Below are 24,808 nucleotides of genomic sequence, written 5' to 3' on the forward strand. Positions count from 1 at the left end.
AGTTTAAAGTGATCAATACAAGTGCGTCAAACGTTTCGTATATATGAATGTTAGTTATATTTGTTCTGCTCTTACAGAAATTAAAAATTTAAAGTTTAAGAAAATAGAAAAAATATTTTTAAGAAATACAATAAAATTTTAAAATGCTAATTATTAATTCTAGAAAACACTAATTTTGAGGCAAAGTATTTTTTTATTTTAAAAAAATTGTTATTGACGGTTTTGTTTTATTTTTCTTAATCTTTTGCATGCAAAAGAAAATACCTATAATTTATTTTTCATTATCACTAATGAAACCTTTTTTTTCTTATTTAATGAAGTTAAATACACTGAAGAACTCGAAAAATATTTTTATCAACAATGATAATAGTAATTTGAAACCCAAATATTAACTTATAAAAATAATATTTACCTCAATAATATATAATAGTTTAAAATAACAATAATGACAGTAGTTTAAATAACAAGGCAACTTTTAATTATTTATTTAACAAGGCAATATTAATTTTATTATCTGAAGTAATCTGATTAAATCCCTTTGTGCTGGAATAGTGACAGGGATGATTTGCGACAGAACAAACTCGGGGTGGTAATTCCGTGCCCTGTACATACGTCGAGAGCTTAGTAATCAATTACTCAGCCTATATACACTGTATACTCTAAACTATCACCAGCAACAACGTCTGATTAATAAATTCTTTATCACTTGATACCGTATACAGTCCAGTTGCTAATCTCTTCAATTACCGGGATTAATAATTACAATTACAGTCGCAATTTCATGATCATTTAAAAATTAATTTCTAGCTAAAATCCTCAAAAACAATTTAATAAAAATTTATTATTAAAAAATTCAATTTCATTTAAAAGTAAATGATTTTTTTTTTTTTAATAAAAGTAATTTTGAAGAGCATTAAAAAATAATAGCAAGGATAAAAATTAAAAAAAAAAAATAAAAGGTAATTTTTAACGACATTCCAGCAATAAAATAGCATCAAAAACGATTACGGTGTAAGTATTAAGTGCCTTTGACGTGTGAAAAAAGTTGACTGTTTGTGGATGCATAAAGGGCTGATGAGGGTAAAATGTACAATGCAACTTTAGCGTGTACAATCGTAGCAGTGTAACCATCCTAGTAGTGGTTTAGTAGCAGTAGTAGTAGTACGTATCAATATGCACGGAGACAAGCGGCTCGGCACTGAGTATATAGATAGAGCTTTCATTGAACGAAGCAAAGCTCTGGAATTCACCAGTGCTGCCACTGTAGCAGTACATCGCCATGAGAGGGGGTAGCGAGAAATAAACGAACATAGAACATAGAACCCTGAAGACACGAGGGGAGAAGAGAGGGTAAATCACCAATCTGTGGTTGTATCTTCGCTGCGGCAAATCTGCGTATTGCACTGTCACGTTGAACTCGAGCAACAAATAAAATTATAATATATTCGTAGATTTGGTAGCAGTTGGCTCACTTATTATCTCATTAGTATATATATACATCCCTCTATACATATAAATACTATAATGTGAGATCTAAGTTCATAAAAGAGCATTCGACGACATGGAACACTGCACCCGGCCTGGATTAGGGTGTCAGTCGCGTCCTCCGATCAATCGGGCTTGTATGTTTCACTATCTACACACATTTAAAACTCACCAGTGAAAGTGTAAGTGGAATTTTTATAAATTATCATAATTAACATTTACATTTACATTTATATTAATATTTTAATTGAAGAATATATATTACAATAATTTAGAGTTTTATGTACATTGTAAATTTTACATGCAGGTATTTTTATACGAGATTATGTTTCTCAACATCAGAGTGACCATCTACAGCCATAATTGATTATATCTCAAAGTGAGTTTGTAAATATTAATTTTTTATTGTAATTTTAGAGTTATTATTTTTTTATATTAAATTTGAAAGCAGTAAATTTTAGTTATGGAAAAATTGATGTTAATTAAATACAAGCTTGATGAAAGAGAGGAAAAAAATAAAATAATGATAGTGACATTTTAAAACTTAAACTAAAATGAGTTTAATTTAAAAGTTATGGACAATAAATACAATGAAGCTTTGTTAGAGCTATAAAGTAGATTATTATGTATTCAACACTTGTTGAAAGACAGGAAAAGAAGTTTTGCCTTTTGTCTATTCGTAGATGACTTTTAAAAAAAGCTCCGACAAAACTTCAACCTTCAGCAGACAAACTTTAGTTTCTGTTAATAAAAAAAAAAATTAAATACAATTATTTTAACTAAAAAAAAAATTTATTCAGGTTGGAGGTCTTGGATTAAACAAAATTTGAATAGCTTCCAGTAGAATGATTATGAAGTAATTGATAAAAGCTCGTATCGGTAATCGAGGTTAAGATATAAGGTATAAGGTGTAAGGTATACTATAAAAGAGGAAACATGAGAGTTATAAAAAAGGTCGAGTGTAATGGTGTGTCGAGTTGTAACATTAAAAAAAAAATCGATATATAACCAATGGGTATTAATTCATTGGGTATGATTATGTAAAAAAAATAAAATTCCGCGCATCCGAAAGCTCGATCGCACGCTGCCACTGATATTGTGCTCATGATCAATGCACGGTATATAATATAACTCTTGAGAGAGATAGAGATAGTCGGTGGACCACTGCGCATTATGAATGAGGCTCGCTGAAGGAGAAGAAGAACTAAACAGAAAAAAGAAAGAGAAAAATGAGAATGAGACGGAGAGGAAAAAAAGTGTTACGTCGAATAGTATAGTTTAGACATTTAAATTCGTGTCAACAAGCCTCTTGTAATCTCCTCCATGTACCACTTAATAGGACGTAGCACCCTTTTATATTATATATTATCCACGCTTCAATCACTTTCCTGTATTCTTATCCGTGGACATGCGCGTCTATCGGGCCAACGACCACGACACATTCCAACTGAGTCATCACATTTTGCCTTTCTTCAGATTCTATCAAATATTTATTGCCTCGAAATTCCGAATTCATTTATGCTTATTATACTTTTTTCGTGGTTCGAGTATCAACAATCCACTTCATTTTATGTTTGTTAATATTTTATTTCTTCCCCCCTTTTTTTTTTCTTTCGTTATTTTAGTCGGAAATTTCATTTCTAATATTTAATATTCAACTCAGAAATTAATTTATTAATATTCATAATTAAACTAATTAGAAACCATCTGGGTAAGGTCATAAACGGAATACTTAAAATTGAGATAAATGGAGTACCTGAAAATATTTTATTTTTTTTATTTATCATTTAGATTTTTTTAATAAGTTTTCGGGAGCTAAAATTACTTTTATAGAGTTTCAAGGGTCATTTTTTACACAATTTTAATATTTCATTATTATAAATTTTAATTCCTTAAAATTGTTTATAAAGTCCCTTTGAAATATTTAATTTTAAATTGTGGTGTAAAACTAGATAAATTTTTTAATTTTCATTTTATACATGCATAAATTTATTTAAAAATTCATTCACAATTTTTCATAGCCATGATTTATTTATTAAATTATTTTAATCACTTTTCATTAAAATAACCCGAACAAAAAAAGATCATGATTACGATTAATCTTTGACTCACTGAGCTATTTAGAATTGTTATTATTTAAAATCAATTAATCAACAGTTCAAACTTTAATACCATCTGAAGCCTACAATCGAGTAAATTAATTTGTAAGCACGATGATATTTGATATTTCCGACTGATTTGAACTTGTTAGTAGCTCTGAAGGGTTTCCTTTCAATACTTTAAAAAAATTTTTAACAATGCATGACTGCAAAGACAGTTCCAGAGCCAATAACCTTATTACGGCAAATAATACTATTATTATTAATGAACAATGATAATATATCCTTACTATTTAAAATTAATCGATAAATATCCGCAATAAATGATTTTGGCAGTATACTTATCACTTCAAACCAGCGAATTATCAAGTAATAGATCGTTGATTCAATTTTGAAGATTAGATTATTTTACTGCTTGTACTAAGTATTATTTTATAGTTTCATATTACTATTCGACGATATTATTATTGTATACATGTCTATTGGTTTGTGAAACTATTGGAACTTTCAAAGTTTGGCCAACTTAATCGATTGAAGTATCTTTATAGTAAGATATGATATTGAGTTGATAACTTATCGCATTCATCTCATCACTGATTAATAATAATAATAATATATTATGTAATATTGTCTTCAAAGTTCTAATAGTTACGTTGCATTTTTATAATTATTTATAAAGCATATTTCATTGCATTAATATCACTTTGAAATGTAAGTGAAAATTGAAAAAAAAATCTGAAATCAAGTCTTTCTTTGAGGAATTATTTTTTTTTAATCGAATCTTCGATTTCTTTCAAAGCTCGAATAAAAACGGAGAAAATTGGCTCTTTTATATAGAAATTAATTAATGGAACATAAAACATTCGTTTTAATTAAATTTATATCGACAATTATAAAAAAAAAAATATTAATTTTTTAAAACTAATAATAATAAGAAATTTGTAACAAAAGTAAATTATTTTCAGAGAAAAAAAAACATTAATAGGTCAAGCTGTGAAAAAATATAATAAGTAGATTTATACGTGAAAAGCGGTGAATTGAAAAGATTTAATGATATCATTGATATATCTGTTTTGTTGAATATATATTTTATAATATAAAAAAAATGTTCTCTCTTGAATTTAATATCGTTCATCTACGTACACGATCTATAGTTTTTATAATTTTTGTTATCAGAGAGTTTCTGATAAAACACAAAAAATTTTATATTCCGTATGAAAATGAGCGCGAACAATTTTAAAAGTATAAATGACATTAAACTAATATTTTTTCTAATTTACATAAATGTAGACGAACTTGTTTTTGGTAAATTAAATACGTATTATTAAAAATTGAAAAAAATCAATTGAGAGTACCAATTTTTGATGATAAAATTTATAAATCGAATGTTGATGCTTAAATTGAAAATAATCGGTTCGTTTAACATCAAATATGCTTTATATTTGCATGCTTACACATTTTATATGCAAGTTTAATATCCAAGATACTTTATTGAAGTAATATCACCGTAGAATTTTTCCTGCTTACATAATAAAATACGTCAAAGGTCTTTTGATGACTGGCATCTCTATTGTTGGGCCGAATTCCATAAATTTTTGTTATTTCTTCATACTCTATAATTAATTTCATATTACATTACTCGTAAAATATACCAGTACAGTTTTTTAATACTCTTATTTTATTTTAATTATTTATCATGTTTTAATACGCAAAACACACCACTATTTAAATGTGACGTTAACCGGGCATTCAAATCTTAAATCTTGAATCTCTTCCGGTTGAGTACTGCATTGACATGTATACTCCGAAAGAATATTTATGATATTGAATTCCTTAAATATTAACGAAAAAATTTTATTTTTGAAGTATTGTGCTTTCTATCATGTGGAAGAAGTCCAATAAATAATCTTGTTGTTGATATCAGTTAACTGAAGCTTCAATAAAGACATGATATTTCACGGAAGACTCAATGAATTGACCTGATTCTTTCTAAATTATTTTTCAATCTATGGAGAATGAAATATTAAATATTTCTTTTTTTTTTTGCTTCTCTTTTTCTTGTAATAAATTTATGACGAAAAAAGCAAATATCTTTGTATGAAAATAAGCAGCTTAGCATTAGATGTGTTTAGCAGAATATTTAAGCACTCAGTAAACTTAATTCTACTTTATATGATGTCATTGACATATTTCCATGCAAAATGAACTTTGGAAAGAAGTTGACTTTTTAAATTTGAACTTTGGTTATAGAAACTGTGATAAAAACTACACTCTTCCTTATTATCTCCTAAATTTTTTTTAGTTGGGAAATTATTGATATTTTAAAGCTTAAAGAGCTCAATAATTCAAAAATGGATATCAAATCGCTCGAGAATAGTGTGAAATTTAATCATTTTTCAGATTATTAAGGATAATGATTATAAAAAAAAATAGAGCAGCGAAATATAATATTTTTATATAAAAAATAACTAATTTCATAGGGAATATTTGATAGCTTGGTAAAAATAAAAGTTTTTCAATTATTTTGCGTTCTTTTTTTATTTTTCATGACCACTAAAAGCATTTATTAAAAAAACTTTTCTATAAGTGAATCTACCTCCTACATTTAAATGTATGTTTTGTTTTATCTCCAAGTCATAATAAGTAATGTAATTAAAGTAATTTTGTATAATTTATTACTTGCCAAAGGTACATCACAAGACCAATTAACTATTACGTGCATTATTATTATGCGAATAAAAATAAATAGCGACGATATGAAAGAAGGAACATTTTAGGTTGTTATAAATTTAATTTTTGCAATTAAAAAAATCATTCATCAGGAAATATTATCTATTTTGTCACTGAAATTATCGATTAAAGAACTTAGAAAATTATACAAAACTTTTTCATCTCAAAGTTTATATTGCTTTCAAATTTATGGTTTTTTTTTTTTTCAAGCTCTTAATACCTTGAAAAAAATTTTTAAGTTTAATGACGGAGCTTTTTTTCATCAAAGTTGAGTCAACTGTATGAATATTTTATATGAAAATTAAATTTTCAAGTCTATTTCTATCAACGGTATATTATTTTCACGACTCTTCAAAATTCTTACAATAACATAGAACGTAATTGACTCACTGATAAAATAACTAACTTAATTTAAAAGAAAAATCTTAAATTATTTTTAATCAAGCAGAAAAATTGTTGAACAAAGAAATTGTTCTACGTTCAAGTGAATTTAATTTTTTTTTGCTAAAAAAATTAATTAATTAATTCAAAAACATTTTTTTTTTATTTTACCAATCATTTTTCTCCAACAATAAGTTAAATTATCCTTATTTCTTCCAATAAAGCTTTTTACAATACAAATACTTAAAAAAAATTTTTCTCTTCTGCATTATACCATGGATACTTAAACTTTAGCAAGTTTTAACGGCATTATTGATTTCAGATTTGAAGACATGCTGAATCGAGAAGTATGAAATGAGAAAAAAGTTGAAAACAAACAATATGTCGAAGATTCTTGAATAATGAAGTCAATTCAGTGGAGGAAATAAAAAAATGAACTATTATATGCTTGACACCGATATGATGATTGCATTTATTAGTAAACGATGGAAAATGTCTCCAGCACTGCAAACACTATTAATAAGGGAATACGAAATAATCAAGTAAGTTAATTCATTATAAAATAATAATTAAAAATTTTTTAATACCTCAAGCTATTATTGTAACCCCTTGTCGTTACATGCTGGTTACTTTTGTTCCAATTAACAATGTACATGCACTAATTGAATATTTTATTAAAGTTCACCTAGATTGTAATCTGTCACAATTTTTTTTTTTTATTTATTTATATCAATTCAGTATTTTTCTTTGTCAACGTGCGATCGTAAATCATTTTAATGCAATTTGTCATTTCACAACGCCCAGTCATGCATTTCATGTAATAGGGCTTATAACATTTATTTCTCTATTGTACACAATATAAAAATAGAAGTAATACTTGCGCTCTGAATATTTTACAAAAAAAAAAATTTTTTTTTAATTTCTCACTCGTAATATCATGAATTAAAAAAAAAAATTTTCAAGCTTAGATTAAAAATATTTTTTCCCACTCTGATTTTATTAAAGATAATCATATTAAATATAATAATTTAATAAATTAAGCTAGTAGATCGGAGCGATGAATTTCAGTCGTTACATTTTTTTTTACTTTTGAAATAATTTTGTTTCATAATTGATAGAAGAACATTTTTATAAAAGTATAAAGATTAATGATTAATTAAAACCTTTTGACCTGTATAAATGTGTGAAAATTCTGAAACATGAATTTATTAATTTAAGTTGATAAAAAAAAACACTTAGAGATTTATTTTTGAAAAGAAAAATTTTTATTACACACTTTTAATTATATATTAGTTATTTAATTACATTGTATTTATGTTGCAGATTTCAAAATTAAATTCATAAAAAATCATCACTGATAAAAAGGAATTAATTGAACGATGCCTGATGAAATAGTAAAGTAATAAAAGTTTATAAATGGGAATCATAAAAAAGTACGAAAGAAAATGGAAGAACCGCTGTAAATGAAACGTTACAAAACAGTGTTATGTTAGAAACAGTAAAGCACCCTCTTCGAGGGCGTACAATTTTATCACTTTTGATAATAAACAGTACATACGTACTGTTGCTTCACGCAGCGGCATTTCCCGATTGGACAGACTGTCCGGTTGTTTGCAGTTGCAAATGGACATCAGGAAAAAAGTCTGCATTTTGTCAGAACGCCGGATTGAGTTCTCTGCCGGCGTCACTGGATCAAGAGATGCAGGTACTTGATCTGTCAGGTAACAACATACCAGAATTGCAAGATCAAATTTTCAAACGAAACGGGCTTGTTAATTTGCAAAAAGTATTTCTCCGGAATGCCGGAATTCATAAAATCCACGCGGATGCCTTCAAAGACATGGGGATACTAATCGAAGTAGACTTGTCCGACAATCATGTGGCGAGCTTAGAGGTAAATACCTTCAACGGGAATGAAAGACTTAGAGTGTTAATTCTAACAGGTAATCCGCTGGTGACTCTTGTAAGCCATCAGTTTCCGACACTCAAACACCTCAAGACTCTTGAGCTTCAAAGATGCGGGTTAACTAAAGTGCACAGTCTCACATTTGCCAATTTGCCTAATTTAGAATCATTGAAACTCGATAATAACCAATTAACTTACTTAGATGCTACGACAATCTCGTCATTACCAAACTTGAAAACACTCACCCTGGAAGCCAACAAGTGGTCTTGTGACTGCCGATTGAAGAGCTTTCGTAACTGGCTGATACCTGACACACCCAAGAAAATTTACTCGGTACCGCAAATATGCAACGGACCATCAAGACTCGAGGGCCGTCGTTGGGAGGACGTAAAGCCCTCAGATTTCGCTTGTGCTCCGCAAGTAAAAGTCTACGCCAGCCCGATGCAAGAAGAAGTAAACGGGAACTTGAGTTTGTCTTGCCTGATTTCAGGGGATCCAGTGCCCGAATTTTGGTGGCAACTTAACGGAGGGTTTCTAAACCTAAGTCGTAGCACAGACTCAACCCCCTATGCGCCATTAGTTTCATACATCGTGACTTTCACATCATCCGCAGAGTTTAATCACTACCGTGCTGACGGTAAACTTCCAGAAAGGTGGAACAATATAACTATTTACAATGCTAGTGATAGTGATGCCGGTGAATACACATGTCAGGCAAGAAATATTGCCGGTGCTGCTAAGGACACCATTAACATTGTGGTACCACGTGTTTTTACAGCACCAACTTTGTCACAAACAGACAATTGGCTGCTCTGGGTGACGCTCGCTGGTGGTGGAACCGCGGCATTGTTTGCCTCGATATCTGCTGTACTGATGGTCCTGTGTCTTTGTGGAGGATCCCGGAGGCGCACCAGACACGAAAAAGTAAAGCTTCAAGGCAGCACGAGTTTTGGTGACCAAGAAAAAAAACTTTTGGATTTATCAGTGACAACAACTGGTACCAGCGGATGCAATACTAATGAACGTATTAGTGGCCAGGGTAGTTTAGCAGATACATGTAGTCCGGGTGATTTGGAGCTTGCTGAACGTGCTTCCATTTGCGACGCAACAACAGTTACTGTCGAGAGACTTAGATCCGATTGTGGTGGGACTAATTCAACCAGGTTACGTAATAATAATGTTACAGCGTGTTCAACAACGGGATTTCCTCCACCGCCACCAGAATTCACCGGTGGTGTTTTACCCTCTGGTATATACGGAAATATATTTATTTCAGTAGCATTACCACAAGATGTTGAACGTTGTTATCCAGATTTACTTGATATTCCAGTTCATGCACCAACGATAACTGATAAAAGTAATTTTCCAACTCCTTTACCAGCAACGTCAATGATATCCAGTTTTGCAACCCTGCCTCGCAGACCACTACGCACTGATCTTGGGTCACAGTACGACAACATGGGGCCTCGTGTTACTGCCACTGGAAGCTCGACATTTTCATTAACTGATGATCTACGGCTTTCACCACCTCCTCCTCCTCTTCCGGTTATTAAACCGCCAATTGAGTTTGTTTCCCTATGAAATGAATTATAAATTAATTTTAATTAATAATTTATTAATGTTATAAATTAACTATAAAATAATGATAAAAATTATTTATAAGATAGCATTAAAGTATCTGATCTTGTATGTTTCGTCGTTTGTCTGTCTGTCCACTAGTCGTATGAAAAAAAAAAAAAAATAATCGTTGAGTATCACTTTAGTGTACTACTGTCTGATTGTAAAAATGTTATGAGTGTTATTAATGTGCATTTGGAAATGATATGTTTATTATTATGATAATAGATGCTAATATATATATATATATATATATATATATATATATATATATATATATATAATTAATGTTACGATGATAAATTCATAATGTAAATACATATTTCACGGTATATAATACTTTCTTATTTCAACTATCATGTAAGTTATCATAAATAATTTATTAAGATATATTAAATATAATATTAACAATAATATTAAATAAAAATGAATAAAAGACGAAATATAAAACATAAAATATATAAATGATTTTAGATACCGGATCAATTACTTATAAAAATCGTTTATCTAATGAAGAACAAGAGTTCTGTATCACTAGTATGTTAATTCCACCTGTGTATATATTTGTTACGTCATCTAACCCATAAATAATTATTATTAGTACTCAAACAATCCTGCGTGCCGCTAAGTACGTTTATTATTAATAAATAAATTAATTAATAATAATAATAATATCGTAAACATCGATATTTATTATAAACGCTTTGTCAATTAATAAAATGACTAAATTTAAATTATTATTACTATTATCAATGTTTTTTGTACATTTATTTATTCTCCACGCATTGAAGAATATTATTTTATTAACTTGAGGAAGAAATAAAAATAATTCATAAGTATATTATTTATTTAACACTCGAGCTTCAGTTAGAATAGTACACATATAGATAAACTTTAAAATACATAGTTTTTTTCATTTAATATACATTGCTATGAATAACAATGATAGTTTAACTTATAAAAATTGATTAAAATACATTGTCAATTTATATATTTTTTTTATGATCTGATGTAATTAAATTAATTGCCAATTATTTTCAGCTTTGAAGTTTATTTGCGAAGAATTCTGAAGAATTGAAATTAATCAATGGAAGCTTTGGATTTAGTTTATTTTTATAAATTTATCTTCCATTGGGAAATCAAAATGCGTATTCTTTAAGGATATCCGATCAAGCATGATTCATTTCCCTCGTGATTTTCGATTCATCTTGAGAAGATTGTTGCTGCGGTTCTGAATCTGAAAAATCTAAAGCAATAACAAAAGATCAGATATCTGGAAATAATTTATTCATAAACATTACTTTGTGTGTCAATAAATTTATATAAACCTTGCAGTTGAACTGGCAAAGCAATCCAGTTTTCATCTGTGTCACCCTCACTGCGGTACAATTTCAAATGTTTTTGTTCTGTTCTTGTTTCACGTCTTGGTTTAATCCCGGCCCATAGAACGCCTTTTGTTAAAATGTCTATTGGTTTCCATGTTTTTTCATCGCTATCGAGACGTTCTGCAAAAATATTTTTCATTATTAATTTGAAGTTTACAAAGTGAAAATTCAGATTACTAAAAAAATTATTAATTAAAATAGATAAAATTACTTCTTGTAAAAATTATGATTTTTATTATATCTCAGAAGGATAATATATTTTTTATCAGATTCGTAGAATTTTTTTTCGCTAAGGAAATAAATTTTATGATCAGAAATTCTTGAATCAAGACGTAAAGTTCTCTTTAAAATCATTTTTCTTGTATCAACATTAACATCAATTAATTTTTTATTTTAGTTTGTTTTAAAAATATTTTAAATTAAAAAATTATCTACCTTGATAATCAAGATCCATTGAAACATCAGAATTGAAGTTATGAGATTGTTCTCGTGGATCAAGATTTAATTTGATAGGATTTATTTGACTCAAATTGATATAAGAGGAAGAGTGACCTGATCGGCCAACCCGAGGATACTGTACCAAACCTGTAGGACCATCAGACCTAATAAGACTTGTTCCTCCGATCGTTCTTCCCACTCTTGGTTGTGCCAAAATACCTGCAGCTCTTCGTTCATTGAACTTTGTTATCATATTACTAATTCTTTCACCACCTAAAAAATAAATTAACGACTTCATTAAATTCAAAAGCTTAAAAATTATTTAATAAAATTAAAGTTTTGAATTCTGAAATAATAACTATGAACTTTCACATAAGTAGTGAGTATAATTTTAAAATAGAATTTGTTACTTATTACGCCCACACAAAAACATTTTAGATAAATAAAAATAAGAATGACTCGGAATTAGAGAAGACTAATTAAGAGTTATATATCTGACATTAATAATTAAAGGCCGAGCACACTAATTTAGTATATTACTCCAGTAATTATTAAAAGGATAATTTTTTAATAATCACTATAGAAATGTTATATAGGATCACTATAGAAATGTTAAGCTACTGACGAGTGATTCAATTAAAAAATATAAATTATTAAAGTTATTACTTTTACCGTGGAATTTTCTTGCTAAAGCCGAGTGTAGAAGATACGTTCGCGAAATACCTCTGATTTCTTCAGCTGCTAATATTCAAATTATTTTTATTTAATATTATTTAAAGGTCAGAAAGAATTTATTTATGGACACATAAGAAATTAAATAAGCGATTTTTTTTATACTGATTTATCAAAGCATGATAATACACAAAACAAAAAAGCGACTACAATGTTATTTTGTTACATGCTAAAATTGTGGTTTTAGTTTATAAACCCACCCGGCTGACTGAAGTTATAATTAAAATTAAAATTTATATCTTATGGTGATATTGCACTAACCAGGACATTATTATCATTAATATTAAATAATGTCGCTACAAAGTAAAAATTTTGAAAAAGTAATAAATTAAGGGTTTTTTAAAATAACGAAAATTTGCAATAATATATTATATTACTCGATCAATAGAGCTGAGGTAAAAAATAAAGTGATTTTTTTTTAACGATTTTCTCCGTAATTATAGTTAATAATTTCTAAGGAATTTTTAAATATAAAAGTTAAATGTAACAGATATCTAAATTAATAGTTATAAAATTTATTTGTTTGTCTTAAATGAACTAATAGCGATGATACTCATACTTGATCAATCAAATAATTAATTGGATATTTGAGTTATTTAGTTTTTCGCGTATTTACTTTTCTTTGTAAGAGTTAAAGCTTATATAATTGATCCTATAACATATACTCGTTAGTTAAATGTTGAAGACACAACTTTATTATTTATCCCAAGTAAATTAGTTATTCAAAATTATTCAAATATTAAAATATTTTCACTATGTAAATTTGAAAAATGAAAAATTGGACTTTTTCTCATTCCATTCGTTTTTTCGGGTAATTTCTGTAGGAAGAAATGAAATTTAGCCGCGGCTAACCAATTTTTGGACTTCAATGTGCAAAAAACTCTTCATTCGCGAATTTATTATTTTTTAAAGGACTTCAAAAAGAAAATTGCTTATTTATTGATTTTATTTTCTGTGAAAAATTATTTGAAAAAAAAAATTTAACATATCTGTTTCTTAATTTTGTATAGCTAAAAGTTTAATGAACTCTTTGACATAATTACCATGTTTTATGCAAAGTGCCAGAGTTATATTAATTAAAACTTTTGAATAAAACAACTAGAAATACAATTGCAATGTTCCGAAATAGAACAAAGTGAAAATATTATTTTTTATCAATTATTTCAGTGTTAAATTCGCTCAAAAATTGCTACATTGATTAAAAAAAATAAAAAATAAAAAAAGCATGTTAAAAAAAATCTCAAATTTCATTTTTTGACATATAATATGAAATTCATTTATTCATTTGTATAAATATGTTCATTTATATGACATCCATGCGGCAATTGGATTAAAATGGCCACTAAATAGTTAAGGTTTAAAATTAAACAACATGTTACTAATTATAATATTCAAAAACACCGAGCAATCAATCGGATAAATATCTAGATAGGAAGCAATCAATCATCGGTCATGAAATAGCACAGCAGGCAATTAAATGTAAGCTAATTATACTATCAGCAATTGTGATGTTTGTATAAATTATGCAAGCAATTAATACCACTGTTGTAAAACATTTTCGGCAATTGTAAAATATTTTTTTCTAAAATATAAAAAAATATTTCTATGCTTCTATTTTGAAATTCGAAAATAATTTTTTATATACTTCTTACTTTCGATCTACCTTCGTGTTATCCAATCATTTATTGCAATCCAAAAAAATTGCTTCTATGAAATTTTATTCGAAAAATCAAAAAACTAAAAATAGAAGTGTAAAATTTCTAATGATTTAAAAAAAAATCATGTTTTTTTTTTCAGTGTAGAAAATTCAAAAAATTTTCACCACAAATGAAAAACAAAATTGTTTTAACAAATTAATTTAGCGTTTTGTTTTAATGGAGCCCGATAAAAATCGTACATTTATCACTTAAATAAAAGTACTATTTGCAAATAAAAAAAAAATTATTTTACAACACTTACTGATAACAGATGATGTATAAACTATTGAGAATAACACAATTAAAATAGAGTGAGTCTTCATTTCAAATTTATAAATTTACAAGGGTAACTATTAATATATTTAGAAATGAAATTTAAAATATAAGACAGTAGCTTAAAAAAACTTATTTGATTCACTGTATACTTTAATCAGTAGTGATGACCGTGATACTGGATACCAAAAGCTTACCGCCAACTGATTTTATACCTGGGAAAGATGCTGAAGATTGCGCACCCTCCTTTGGCCATCTCTCTTTTCTAATTTTCCTCTTTCTCTTGTGTTTTTATTTCTATTTTCTGTACACAGGATATAGCATATTTTATCTATTTTTCACTCTAAGAAAATCATATATTTTTATGGATGTATACCTATTGATATTTTAATGCTTCACTTGATTAAATAAATAAACTTGAATATGAAGATTTGATCCAGTCTTAATAAAATTAGTATCTTCAATTTTCGTACTTATTTCTTATTTATTTTCATACTAAACGTCACTAAATTTATTTTTTTATGAATTGACATTTCATCAGATTTTTCTAAAATCAAGAAAAATTTTTTAAAAAGGAAGAATTGAAGAATTTGTTGTTGATAAAAATCATAATGGTGAATATTTTTTTATTTAAATTTATCCTATTTTATTATTTTTAGAACCGATCAAATGAAAATATTATTTTTAATAAACAATGAAGAATAATTATTAAACTTTCATTAGATAAATTAAATTTTCAATTTCATAGTAAAAATTTATTAAAAATAAAAATATAAAAAATTATTTCAAATTTTCACAGTAATAGTGAAATATTCTTTATAAAAAATATTTTATTACTATGTAGACATAAACATATATGATAAATCCAGGCCAATTACACGAATGGTTTATGTGATTAGAACTTTTGAACTACGTATCATATTCATAAACTAATTAATTATATAAATAAGCACGAATATTTTGTAATTCTATGAATTAAGTCATTGTAATAAATTATAAACGTGAATTTTGGCATGTAAGTTTATTGTAACAAAAAATTCACTTCGTAACGTATTATCGTGAAGATAATAAAAATTCGCTCATTGTTTCAATTTCCGCTCGATTTTTGTTTGCAAAAAAATAATTTAATAATGTATAATTGCAATAGGTAAAATAATTTTATAATGTAGTAAAATAAAAAAATTGACTCTTGGAGAAATAATTAAAATATTTTAATTAGTGATTGAATATGCCAAAAAAAAAATAAATCAATTAGTTCATTACGCAATCACGTAGTTTTACAATATTCAATCAAAAGTTGAAAGCTAAATTTATAATTCACTATCAAATATCTCCATTTTAGCTATATTTGCACGCTTATCGTAATTACTCAAGCAAAGTTACGTATATTCCATAATATAAATACAAGCTTCTGTCAGAACTTTCAATATTGCTTTTAGAATAATAACTCACTAAAATTATGTTTTATTATTTGAAAAAATATTGCTTTTTCAACTGTTTATTTGATTTAAGGTGATAGAAAATGAAAATGAAGTTATCGCGGAGTTAAACTGCCGGGTGAAAATTAGTCGTGAGAATTTTAGCGGTAAAAATATTGATGGTGATAAAAAAATATATATTTATTATATAAACCCTTGCGTCTACGGTGATACAACAAAATTTCTGGTGACAGAAGAATCATTTTTTAAAAAAAAGAAAAATTATCCTCTTATATTTCATAATTAATTCCTTTTTAATGTCAAAGGATCAAATTATTTTTTCTATTGATATTTTTTTCGAAGAAATTTAAACTTCTTACACACAAAAAAATTTATCATTTATAATTTTAACAAGACTTTTATTTATCAAGAAAAATAATTAATGACAATGCAACTCAGTAACTACTGCAAGACTCTTGATAGATTTTAAAAATAACATTCATTAATTCTGTGAAGCTATAGAGTGAAAGGGACGTTATTATCACGTTACGCAGCTTAATTTAACTGAATTGATGTAATTTGCATACATCTTTAACGCCTAAAGACTGTTTATTTGAATATAAAATACATGTGAAACACAAATAAGCCCTATAAAAAAAAATCAACCATCTACTAAAATCTCATTACAACACTATTTTTTTTAACTATCATTTATGTGCAATAAATTCCTGACGGACATTTCTTCGATGACACAACTACTTTTTTAATATTACATCTAGAGTTAAAAAAATTATACTAAAATCCAAGTACGTAAGTATACTAACTTCAATTTTTTATTAATTTACTTATTTATACTTATTGCAGTTTAAATTATCCAAAAACTAGCAAGTTTTCATATAATTTACTATAAAAAATTGAGGTTCATTCATAACATTTAAATTTTATTATAACTTCTCAGCACTTTGAACGAGATCATAAGTGAAAAAATATATTTCTAGATTATTTATTTAGTTCAAGTATCAAGTATTTTTTTTTTTTAAATGAACAATAAATATTTATAAACACTCAAAAAAAAAAAAAAAAAAAAAAACGAAATCAATATGACTAATAAAAGAACAGGTGGGACAATATTTCTTCCAAGTAAATTTTGATAAAATATATCTAAAAAAATCACTTACCTGTTATTAATTTAAAGTTTCTGTAAGATAACACGGAATTGAAAAATTCTGTAATACTCAAATAAATATTTGATGAAACAAAAAATTAATCCACCCTCAAAACAACTAATAACTTATTTAGAATAAATGAGTCATTGGAATCTCCCCTTGCACAATTATGATTTAAATGTTGCGGAGTACACCAGTTTTGGAGTTTCTAATTATTTCGATGAAATAAATCATCTCATACTACGCAAGTGAAATATGACATTTATATAATTTCATTTTGTTGTAATAATCCAATTAAAAGATACTCGAACAGTTGATCATTTATTCTTAATAATATTGTTTTTTTGTTTTATTAATAAAATTCTTCATATATAATTTTATTACAATTATCTAAAATTACAAAATAAGATGACATTGATGAGAATAAATATATCACAATACATTTAAAATTATTCACAAGACAATGAATTTAAATTTAAATTGAGAAAACTTACTCGAGCATTTCGTCCCAACCGTAATTAGATAATTTCAGTTTCGATTTATCAAATAAGACCTTATATAATTTATATTTATAAAATCTTATAAATAAATGAAGTAACAAAATGAAAGGCGACAAAATTTTTAAATAATTATTTATTTAATTCGACAACCCGTTAGTTTTTGGAGACATTAAATTTTTAACCAAATTGTTGTACAAATCAGCGTTGATTTTGATTAATCGTTTGTTCTCAGCAATAGATTCCATCAATTTAGTTCTAGCGTCATCATCCCTATCGACAGATCTATTACTCTTTAAGTAACAGTCAGGATTCAGAAGTTCAGACCCAGAAACTTCAATTAAAATTTCTAAAACGCTGTCACCCTTATGACTGCCAGTCGTATTTTGGAACGGACGTACAAGTAATCTAGGTTTCAATTTATCAACATGATAATTAGGATACGCTGGAGCCAGCATCGCAGTAACGACTGGTCCCTTCAAAGTAAAAGTCCTCGTGATTTGTTGGCTCGGTATATCCCACAGATTGACATTTCCATCAGCACTAGCAGACACAAGTGTAATACAATTAGCAGAAACCGACAGTTTTGTTACACTTCCAGTGTGTCCTTTAAACACAATGCCATTTTTCTGCTCCGACACGTGGTACTCTAAATTCCTAGGTGGGTTGCGCATTTCAAACTGCCGAATATTTCCATCCACGCATCCGACAAATAAATTACACTCAATTATATCCATGCAAACTGAAGTGAGTGGAGCGTCAAAAATTAGAGTGAGCAGCAGAGTTCCAACACAGGTGTCGTAAATTCTTGCCGTCCTGTCTAAAGACACTGTTACGAGACGTGCTCGCTGTTCAAAATTTCCCAGATGAAGGTCCTTGACTGGACCCGTGTGATGTGTGAATTTATGAATATGGGTAGCATGTTTTTTGTCATTCATCACACTTGTCAGTCCCCACAGGAACACCAGACTGTCTTCACCGCCACTGCAGAAACGCGAGCTGTCGAAGCTAAAAGTCAAACAAGTTACTGCTTGGTAATGACTCGAAAATGTTCTCAGTAATTTTCCTGTTGACGTTTGCCAAATGTGTATATTTTCGTTGGTCGCTGCGATGACATAGTGTCCGTTTGGAGCACAGGCCAGCGCTGAAACTTTACCTGGTGTCGATGATGATAGACTGGAAACAGGAATCTGGCTGTTTAATGCCCAAAAATACAAACGTGATTTTTCGACGTCTGCGGCTAGCATATAACTCTCGCCGAGAATATCAACGCAATGATGTTTTATCACAGAAGGATTCCTGTATGTCATCAATAGCGAACCGGTTGTCGGGTTCCAGACTGATGCGCTCCATATATCACCAGAATTGTCACTTGTCACTAATACTTCTCTAGATGTCCGGATCATGTTTTATAATTTTATGGATATACTGCTGTAATAAATTTATGCGGATAAATATTTATTTGAAATCATAGGTTATGGTTGGTGCAATCCACGTGCAATTGACTTACCTTAAATTTTATATATTTGCGTAGAGCAAAATTTACTTCCGGTCATTTATGAACTTAATTATTATAAAAATAAAAAATTGATTTATTATTTAATATGTAAATTAGTCTTGATTTAATTGATGATTTGTTTATCAACAAGTAAATAGTTTGGTATTTGTGAGCATGCGCGAAATATCTACGAATAATAAAAGCGCACAATTATGAATGTGAAGTTAGCTGACAGACAATTACAAATTTTAAGAATCGATAACTTTTAGAAAATCTCGATTACCGCAGCTGATAATACTGAAGTTAGCGATCAGCTGACAATTTTAAAAATTTTTTTAACAAATTAATTACAATAAAAAAATGCTTCTAAAGTTTTCACTTGTAATTTTTATTAATTTTCACATGTGAAACTTTTTTATTAATTTTTTACTATTTGAATAAACGGCGGCAAAACTAGTTCGAGAAGCGGCTGTCAAGGTGGCGTGTTAAATCTTCAAACCGCCAACATGGCGAATGCAAGCTCATATTTTTTAATGGCGGATGATAGTTGAGTATGTGTAAAGTGATATAAGTTGACTAAAAATTTTAATTTGTTGATCTTAAAATAATGGTATAATTGTATTACTACAACGTAAGAATCTATTTTGTTTATATATAATTTTTATAACTTTTAAAAAAACATAATACTAAATTATTTGACACAAATAATCTGAGTACTTTAGAAATTTCTAGCGTCAGTTATCCAATGGACGCACTAGCGTCACTCGATACTCAATTAAAACCGCATTTTTGTTGCCAAGTAATCTTGTTAAACCAATTTTAAATACTTCCTACTCTCATTATATTTAATTATTCACTCCTAATTTTTTTTCAGCGATTTTAATACTGTATTGAATAATTTTGTAAAATTTTCGCTGTTCACACATGAGTACTGGTACGAGTGCATAAAATTCTTCGAATTATTACAGAATTTATTTTTCATATGTTTTTCAATATGAAATTTCAAATATCATTAATATAATAATTTATGTAACTATATTTTTAATTTTTTCAATTATTAATGTATAGAAACATTAAGGAGTAAGTCATTCAACTTAACCCCACCCTTTTTGATTTAATGAATGATTTTATTGAAACAAATATTAATTACTTAGCATTCTTAACTCAAAATAAAATTAGTATTTATTTAATAACACTGAAGTTGACAAATTAAAAATTTTTTTGGAATTTTGTAGCAATTAAATTATTAAAAAAAAATTTAATTAAAAAGTTTCACATGTCAAAATTAATAAAAATTACAAGTGAAAATTTTTACAATCATTTTTTTATTGTAATTAATTTATAAATACTCTGACTTAACAATTGAATTCCAAGTCAAGAAATAATTTTTTTAGTGAAATGTTAAATGTAAATGTTATTAATGATTAACTAATTTTATCAAATGAAATATATTTCAATTTCTAGCCGACTGCAGAGCAATCTGTAAAAACATAATTTACCATGGCATTACCTGCCAATTATAAGCAAGTAGCTCTGTCTACACCCCCTATGGTCACCCCGAACCGTAAGTATTCAATTAAATTTTTATTTTCATTGCTTCACTATTTGTAAGCTAAACTTTGTTTATTTTTGCAGAACGTTTGAGAGCTTCTGGTGGGGGTGGCGTTGGATCTGGTTCAAATGTAAGTACTCTGTCACAAAAACTCAGTCAGTTTTTATTTACATGCTTATAATTGTTTTACATACTTACAGAAAGATTCATCAAGTCCTTTTATTCAAACTCCACATGGACATCCGGGATTCACTCCCCAAAAAGTTGGAAAAAATACTCCAGTAAGTTTGATTATTTTGAATTTATGGTTTTTTTAATAATAAAAATTTTAATTTGCGTAATATGAATTACAGGCTGATTCACGCTTACCAAAACCACCGAAACCACCAGAGAAACCGCTGATGCCATACATGAGGTACAGCCGAAAAGTATGGGACCAAGTGAAAGCACAAAACCCTGAGTTGAAATTGTGGGAAATTGGAAAAATAATTGGACAGATGTGGAGAGATTTGCCAGAAGAAGAGAAGACAGAATTTATAGAAGAATATGAAACTGAAAAAGTAAGTACACTGAAAAAAAAAATTCCCATGTAACTCCTTAAGATGAAAGACTTGAATATTAAATTAATATTTCTTTTATAGGTCGAGTATGAAAAAAGTTTGAAAACGTATCATAATTCTCCTGCATATTTAGCGTATATTGCTGCTAAAAATCGTGGAAAATCTGGTAAGTTAATAAATTTAATGTTAAAACTAATAACTAAAATTTGATTTATTTATTTATTTTTTAAATATACTTGTTTAGTGAATGTGATTATTCGTTTGAAAATGGTTGTTAGTGTTTAAACTAGATTGAAATGTTATGGGCTTGTATTTTTTATATCAGCATTATGTGTAGCACAACAAAGCAGTGATGATCGTGAGACTCATGAACGTTCCTCCAGTGGTGGTAAAGGTCAAGCAGCACAGGACAGACGAATAGATATTCTTCCCGCCGAAGATGAAGACGGTATTTTATTATAATTGATTATATTAATATCTCTTAGCATAAAGAGTGATAATTAAAATAAATTGTTTTAATATTTTTAGATCAAGATGATGGTTATTCTGTAAAACACGTTGCTTATTCACGTTACACTCGCAATCATCGTTTGATAAATGAAATATTTAGTGACACTGTTGTTCCTGACGTTCGTTCTGTCGTAACAACTCAACGGATGCAAGTACTGAGACGTCAAGTTCAATCGCTTACTATGCATCAGGTAAAGTGATGAATTTTATTTTTATGATTAATGGAGTATGACTATGTTGCTAACATTTCGTTTGTTTTTGTAGAAAAAATTAGAAGCTGAGTTACAACAGATAGAAGAAAAATTTGACGCTAAGAAACGTAAATTCATTGAAACAAGCGAGATATTTCAAGAAGAATTGAAAAAGGTTTGTATTCTATTTGTCGTAAAATTGCTATTTAATTAAAAAATTAAATTTTGATTTTTCAATTATTTTTTAGCATTGTAAGCCCGCAGTTGATGAGGACACATTTAACAAGATGGTAGAACGGCAATACGAGATATTACGTCGTGAAAGAATCAGAGGCAATGATGAAACTCGTTCTGATGGACCAGCATCTAGTGACTCAACTCCCACCTCTACTCCGACACCAACACCAGCAACCATGAATGAAGATAATGCTACGGAGGTAAATTAATTAATTTATCACATGTAATATTAAAGCCATTACACAATTAAAATCTTATTTATTTTATTTTATTCCATTTAGCCGGAGAATGACAGTGGTGAGAAAAAATTCCAGGAATCTGAGAAAGTGATAGATATAAAAAAAGGCAGTCCATCTCCTCCGTTTATGGAAGGAAAATTAGACTCTCCTGTGCAAGCGAATGCCAATGCTGTAACTCCAAGCAATACAATGAATTATCCAGGACCTGTTAGTCCAGCTCATCATCAACCACTTTCACAGCAACAACAACATCAACAGCCACCCACTTTGATTCCACAACAACCGCAATCACAGCAAATACCACAACAGTCTCAAGTGTCACAACCGCCTCATCTTGCACCTCAACATCCGACAATTATTCCGCCCCAACATCAACAACAACAACCACAGCCACAGCCACAACAACAGCCACAGCAACAACAACAACAACAACAACAACCAACACCACCACCACCAGTCGCAACTGCAGCTTCTCAGCATCAACAGCCGCAACCTCCGAACCACTCTCAGCCTCCTTCTCTACAGCCTCAAGCGCTGGCTCCACAGCATCAACAACCACCGGCGGCTCAACACCAGCCACTTCAACCTACTTTGCAACATCAAGCGCCTCCACCGTCACCACACCAACACTCTCCTCCAGCTCCTCCTCATCAGCAGCCGCCAGCTTCACACCATCTTTCTACACCTCAACATCAAGGAATGTCTCCACAGCATCAAGCTCCGTCTGCTCAACATCAAGGCCCACCTTCTCAACATCAAGGGCCTCCTCCTTTACAACATCAAGGACCTCCTCCTTCTCAACATCAAGGACCTCCGTCTCAACACCAAGGTCCTCTGTCTCAGCATCAAGGACCCCAACCTCAGCATCAAGGACCTCCATCTCAGCATCAAGGACCTCCGTCTCAACACCAAGGACCTTCATCTCAGCATCAAGGACCCCAACCTCAGCATCAAGGGCCTCCATCTCAACATCAAGGACCTCCATCTCAACACCCAGGGCCTAATTCTCAACACCAAGGGCCCCCACCTCAACATCAAGGACCTCCTCAACACCAGAGTTTGGCTTCTCAACATCAAGGACCTAATCCTAATGCTCAACACCAAGGACCACCGTCGCAGCATCAAGGACCACCATCGCAGCATCAAGGACCACCTTCGCAGCATCAAGGACCACCTTCGCAGCATCAAGGTCCGCCCTCGCAACACCAACAACCTATGCCCCATCAACCTCCACCCATGCAGCATCAACAATCACCACCGCCACCTCAACATCAACAACAACCGGCTCCCCATCATCAGCCACCACCACCGCAAGCACCTCCACATCAGCAACAATCTCAACTTCCCGCTGCCTCAACACCGGGAATGCCAAACCCACCATCAACACCTCCATCTTCGTCTCCAGTTCCACCTTTGCAACATAATCCTCATCAGCCACCAAATATGATGCCTAATCATTCAATGCCATCACAAGTAATGACTCCCCAGGGCCCGGGTAATCCTCATGGTCCTCCTCCCATGATTCCACCTGGACAAGGTTACTCTCAACAATATCAGCCACCTAGTGGACAACCACAAGCACAAAATGTTCCGCTTGCACCAAGACCACCGCATCCATCGTACGGTTACGGCCAACAACCCTACCACCAACCTTATCCGCAGTATACTCATTCTTACTACCATCAACCATACTCTCAATATTCTCCGCATCCAATGGGAAGACCTCATCCCCATGGACCTCATAGTCCACACAGCCCTCACAGCCCTTATCATCCACAGTCACCTCATACTGTCGGAGATACTAATCCAAGTGGTAATGCTGTAGCTGGACCGGGTGCTGGCCCCAATGCTGAAGGAGGTAATTCTTCATACTCACCTGCTCCTAATCATGGTGAACCGGAACGACAAGGTCCACCGGATAATCAAGGTGATGGACAAGGAGATACTAAATAAGCATCTATATAATAATAACTTATCATATTAATAATAATAATAATAATAATAATAATAATAATAATAATAATAATAATAATAATAATAATATAATAATAATAATTTTTAAGTGTAAAAATAATAATTTGATAATTGTTGACATTTTTTTTTATTCATTTAATGTCTTTTTTTTTTTTTTTTTTTTTTTTTGACAAATGTACTTTTTACTGTTTCTGATTTATTAAATTCGATACTATCTTATATA

The 24,808-nt window shown here is 29.6% G+C and overlaps 4 protein-coding genes across 11 annotated transcripts; 2 read left to right on the forward strand and 2 right to left on the reverse strand.

Annotated features, from left to right (window-relative positions):
- The first annotated feature begins 1,390 nt into the window (after positions 1 to 1,390).
- Positions 1,391 to 10,460, forward strand: LOC141534951 (uncharacterized). 2 transcript variants are annotated; one of them, XM_074254609.1, is made up of 5 exons: positions 1,391 to 1,667; positions 1,793 to 1,864; positions 7,018 to 7,237; positions 8,019 to 9,850; positions 9,932 to 10,460. In XM_074254609.1, exons 4-5 carry the CDS (start codon positions 8,182 to 8,184, stop codon positions 10,180 to 10,182), a joined length of 1,920 nt encoding a protein of 639 aa, XP_074110710.1. In that variant the 5' UTR covers positions 1,391 to 1,667; positions 1,793 to 1,864; positions 7,018 to 7,237; positions 8,019 to 8,181; the 3' UTR covers positions 10,183 to 10,460. The 2 variants fall into 2 exon arrangements, with proteins under 2 accessions (XP_074110710.1, XP_074110709.1); XM_074254608.1 differs by having other exon boundaries at positions 8,019 to 10,456.
- LOC141534952 (uncharacterized) lies at positions 10,455 to 14,912 on the reverse strand. Of its 5 annotated transcripts, none has more exons than XM_074254613.1 (5): positions 14,733 to 14,912; positions 12,714 to 12,779; positions 12,039 to 12,314; positions 11,547 to 11,723; positions 10,455 to 11,464 (listed from the first exon to the last, which is right to left on the reverse strand). In XM_074254613.1, the coding sequence occupies exons 1-5, from the start codon at positions 14,791 to 14,793 to the stop codon at positions 11,388 to 11,390; spliced, it is 657 nt and encodes a 218-aa protein (XP_074110714.1). In that variant the 5' UTR covers positions 14,794 to 14,912; the 3' UTR covers positions 10,455 to 11,387. The 5 variants fall into 5 exon arrangements, with proteins under 5 accessions (XP_074110714.1, XP_074110712.1, XP_074110713.1 ...); XM_074254611.1 differs by having other exon boundaries at positions 12,708 to 12,779; XM_074254612.1 differs by having other exon boundaries at positions 12,714 to 12,782.
- A 2,735-nt stretch (positions 14,913 to 17,647) lies between these two features.
- LOC141535235 (WD repeat-containing protein 18) lies at positions 17,648 to 19,499 on the reverse strand. Of its 2 annotated transcripts, none has more exons than XM_074255083.1 (2): positions 19,335 to 19,499; positions 17,648 to 19,252 (listed from the first exon to the last, which is right to left on the reverse strand). In XM_074255083.1, exon 2 carries the CDS (start codon positions 19,228 to 19,230, stop codon positions 17,965 to 17,967), a length of 1,266 nt encoding a protein of 421 aa, XP_074111184.1. In that variant the 5' UTR covers positions 19,231 to 19,252; positions 19,335 to 19,499; the 3' UTR covers positions 17,648 to 17,964. The 2 variants fall into 2 exon arrangements, with proteins under 2 accessions (XP_074111184.1, XP_074111183.1); XM_074255082.1 differs by having other exon boundaries at positions 17,648 to 19,255.
- Positions 19,500 to 19,813: 314 nt separating this feature from the next.
- On the forward strand, positions 19,814 to 24,703 carry LOC141535234 (uncharacterized). 2 transcript variants are annotated; one of them, XM_074255080.1, is made up of 11 exons: positions 19,814 to 19,953; positions 20,787 to 20,886; positions 20,958 to 21,004; positions 21,075 to 21,155; positions 21,228 to 21,434; positions 21,516 to 21,600; positions 21,760 to 21,882; positions 21,963 to 22,135; positions 22,209 to 22,310; positions 22,384 to 22,572; positions 22,654 to 24,703. In XM_074255080.1, the coding sequence occupies exons 2-11, from the start codon at positions 20,823 to 20,825 to the stop codon at positions 24,562 to 24,564; spliced, it is 2,982 nt and encodes a 993-aa protein (XP_074111181.1). In that variant the 5' UTR covers positions 19,814 to 19,953; positions 20,787 to 20,822; the 3' UTR covers positions 24,565 to 24,703. The 2 variants fall into 2 exon arrangements, with proteins under 2 accessions (XP_074111181.1, XP_074111182.1); XM_074255081.1 differs by having other exon boundaries at positions 21,772 to 21,882.
- The last annotated feature ends 105 nt before the right edge of the window (positions 24,704 to 24,808 follow it).

This window comes from Cotesia typhae, unplaced genomic scaffold (assembly GCF_013202065.1).
Source record: "Cotesia typhae breed Kobodo isofemale line unplaced genomic scaffold, CoteBio_Ctyphae scaffold_13, whole genome shotgun sequence".
Taxonomy (NCBI): Eukaryota; Metazoa; Arthropoda; class Insecta; order Hymenoptera; family Braconidae; genus Cotesia; species Cotesia typhae.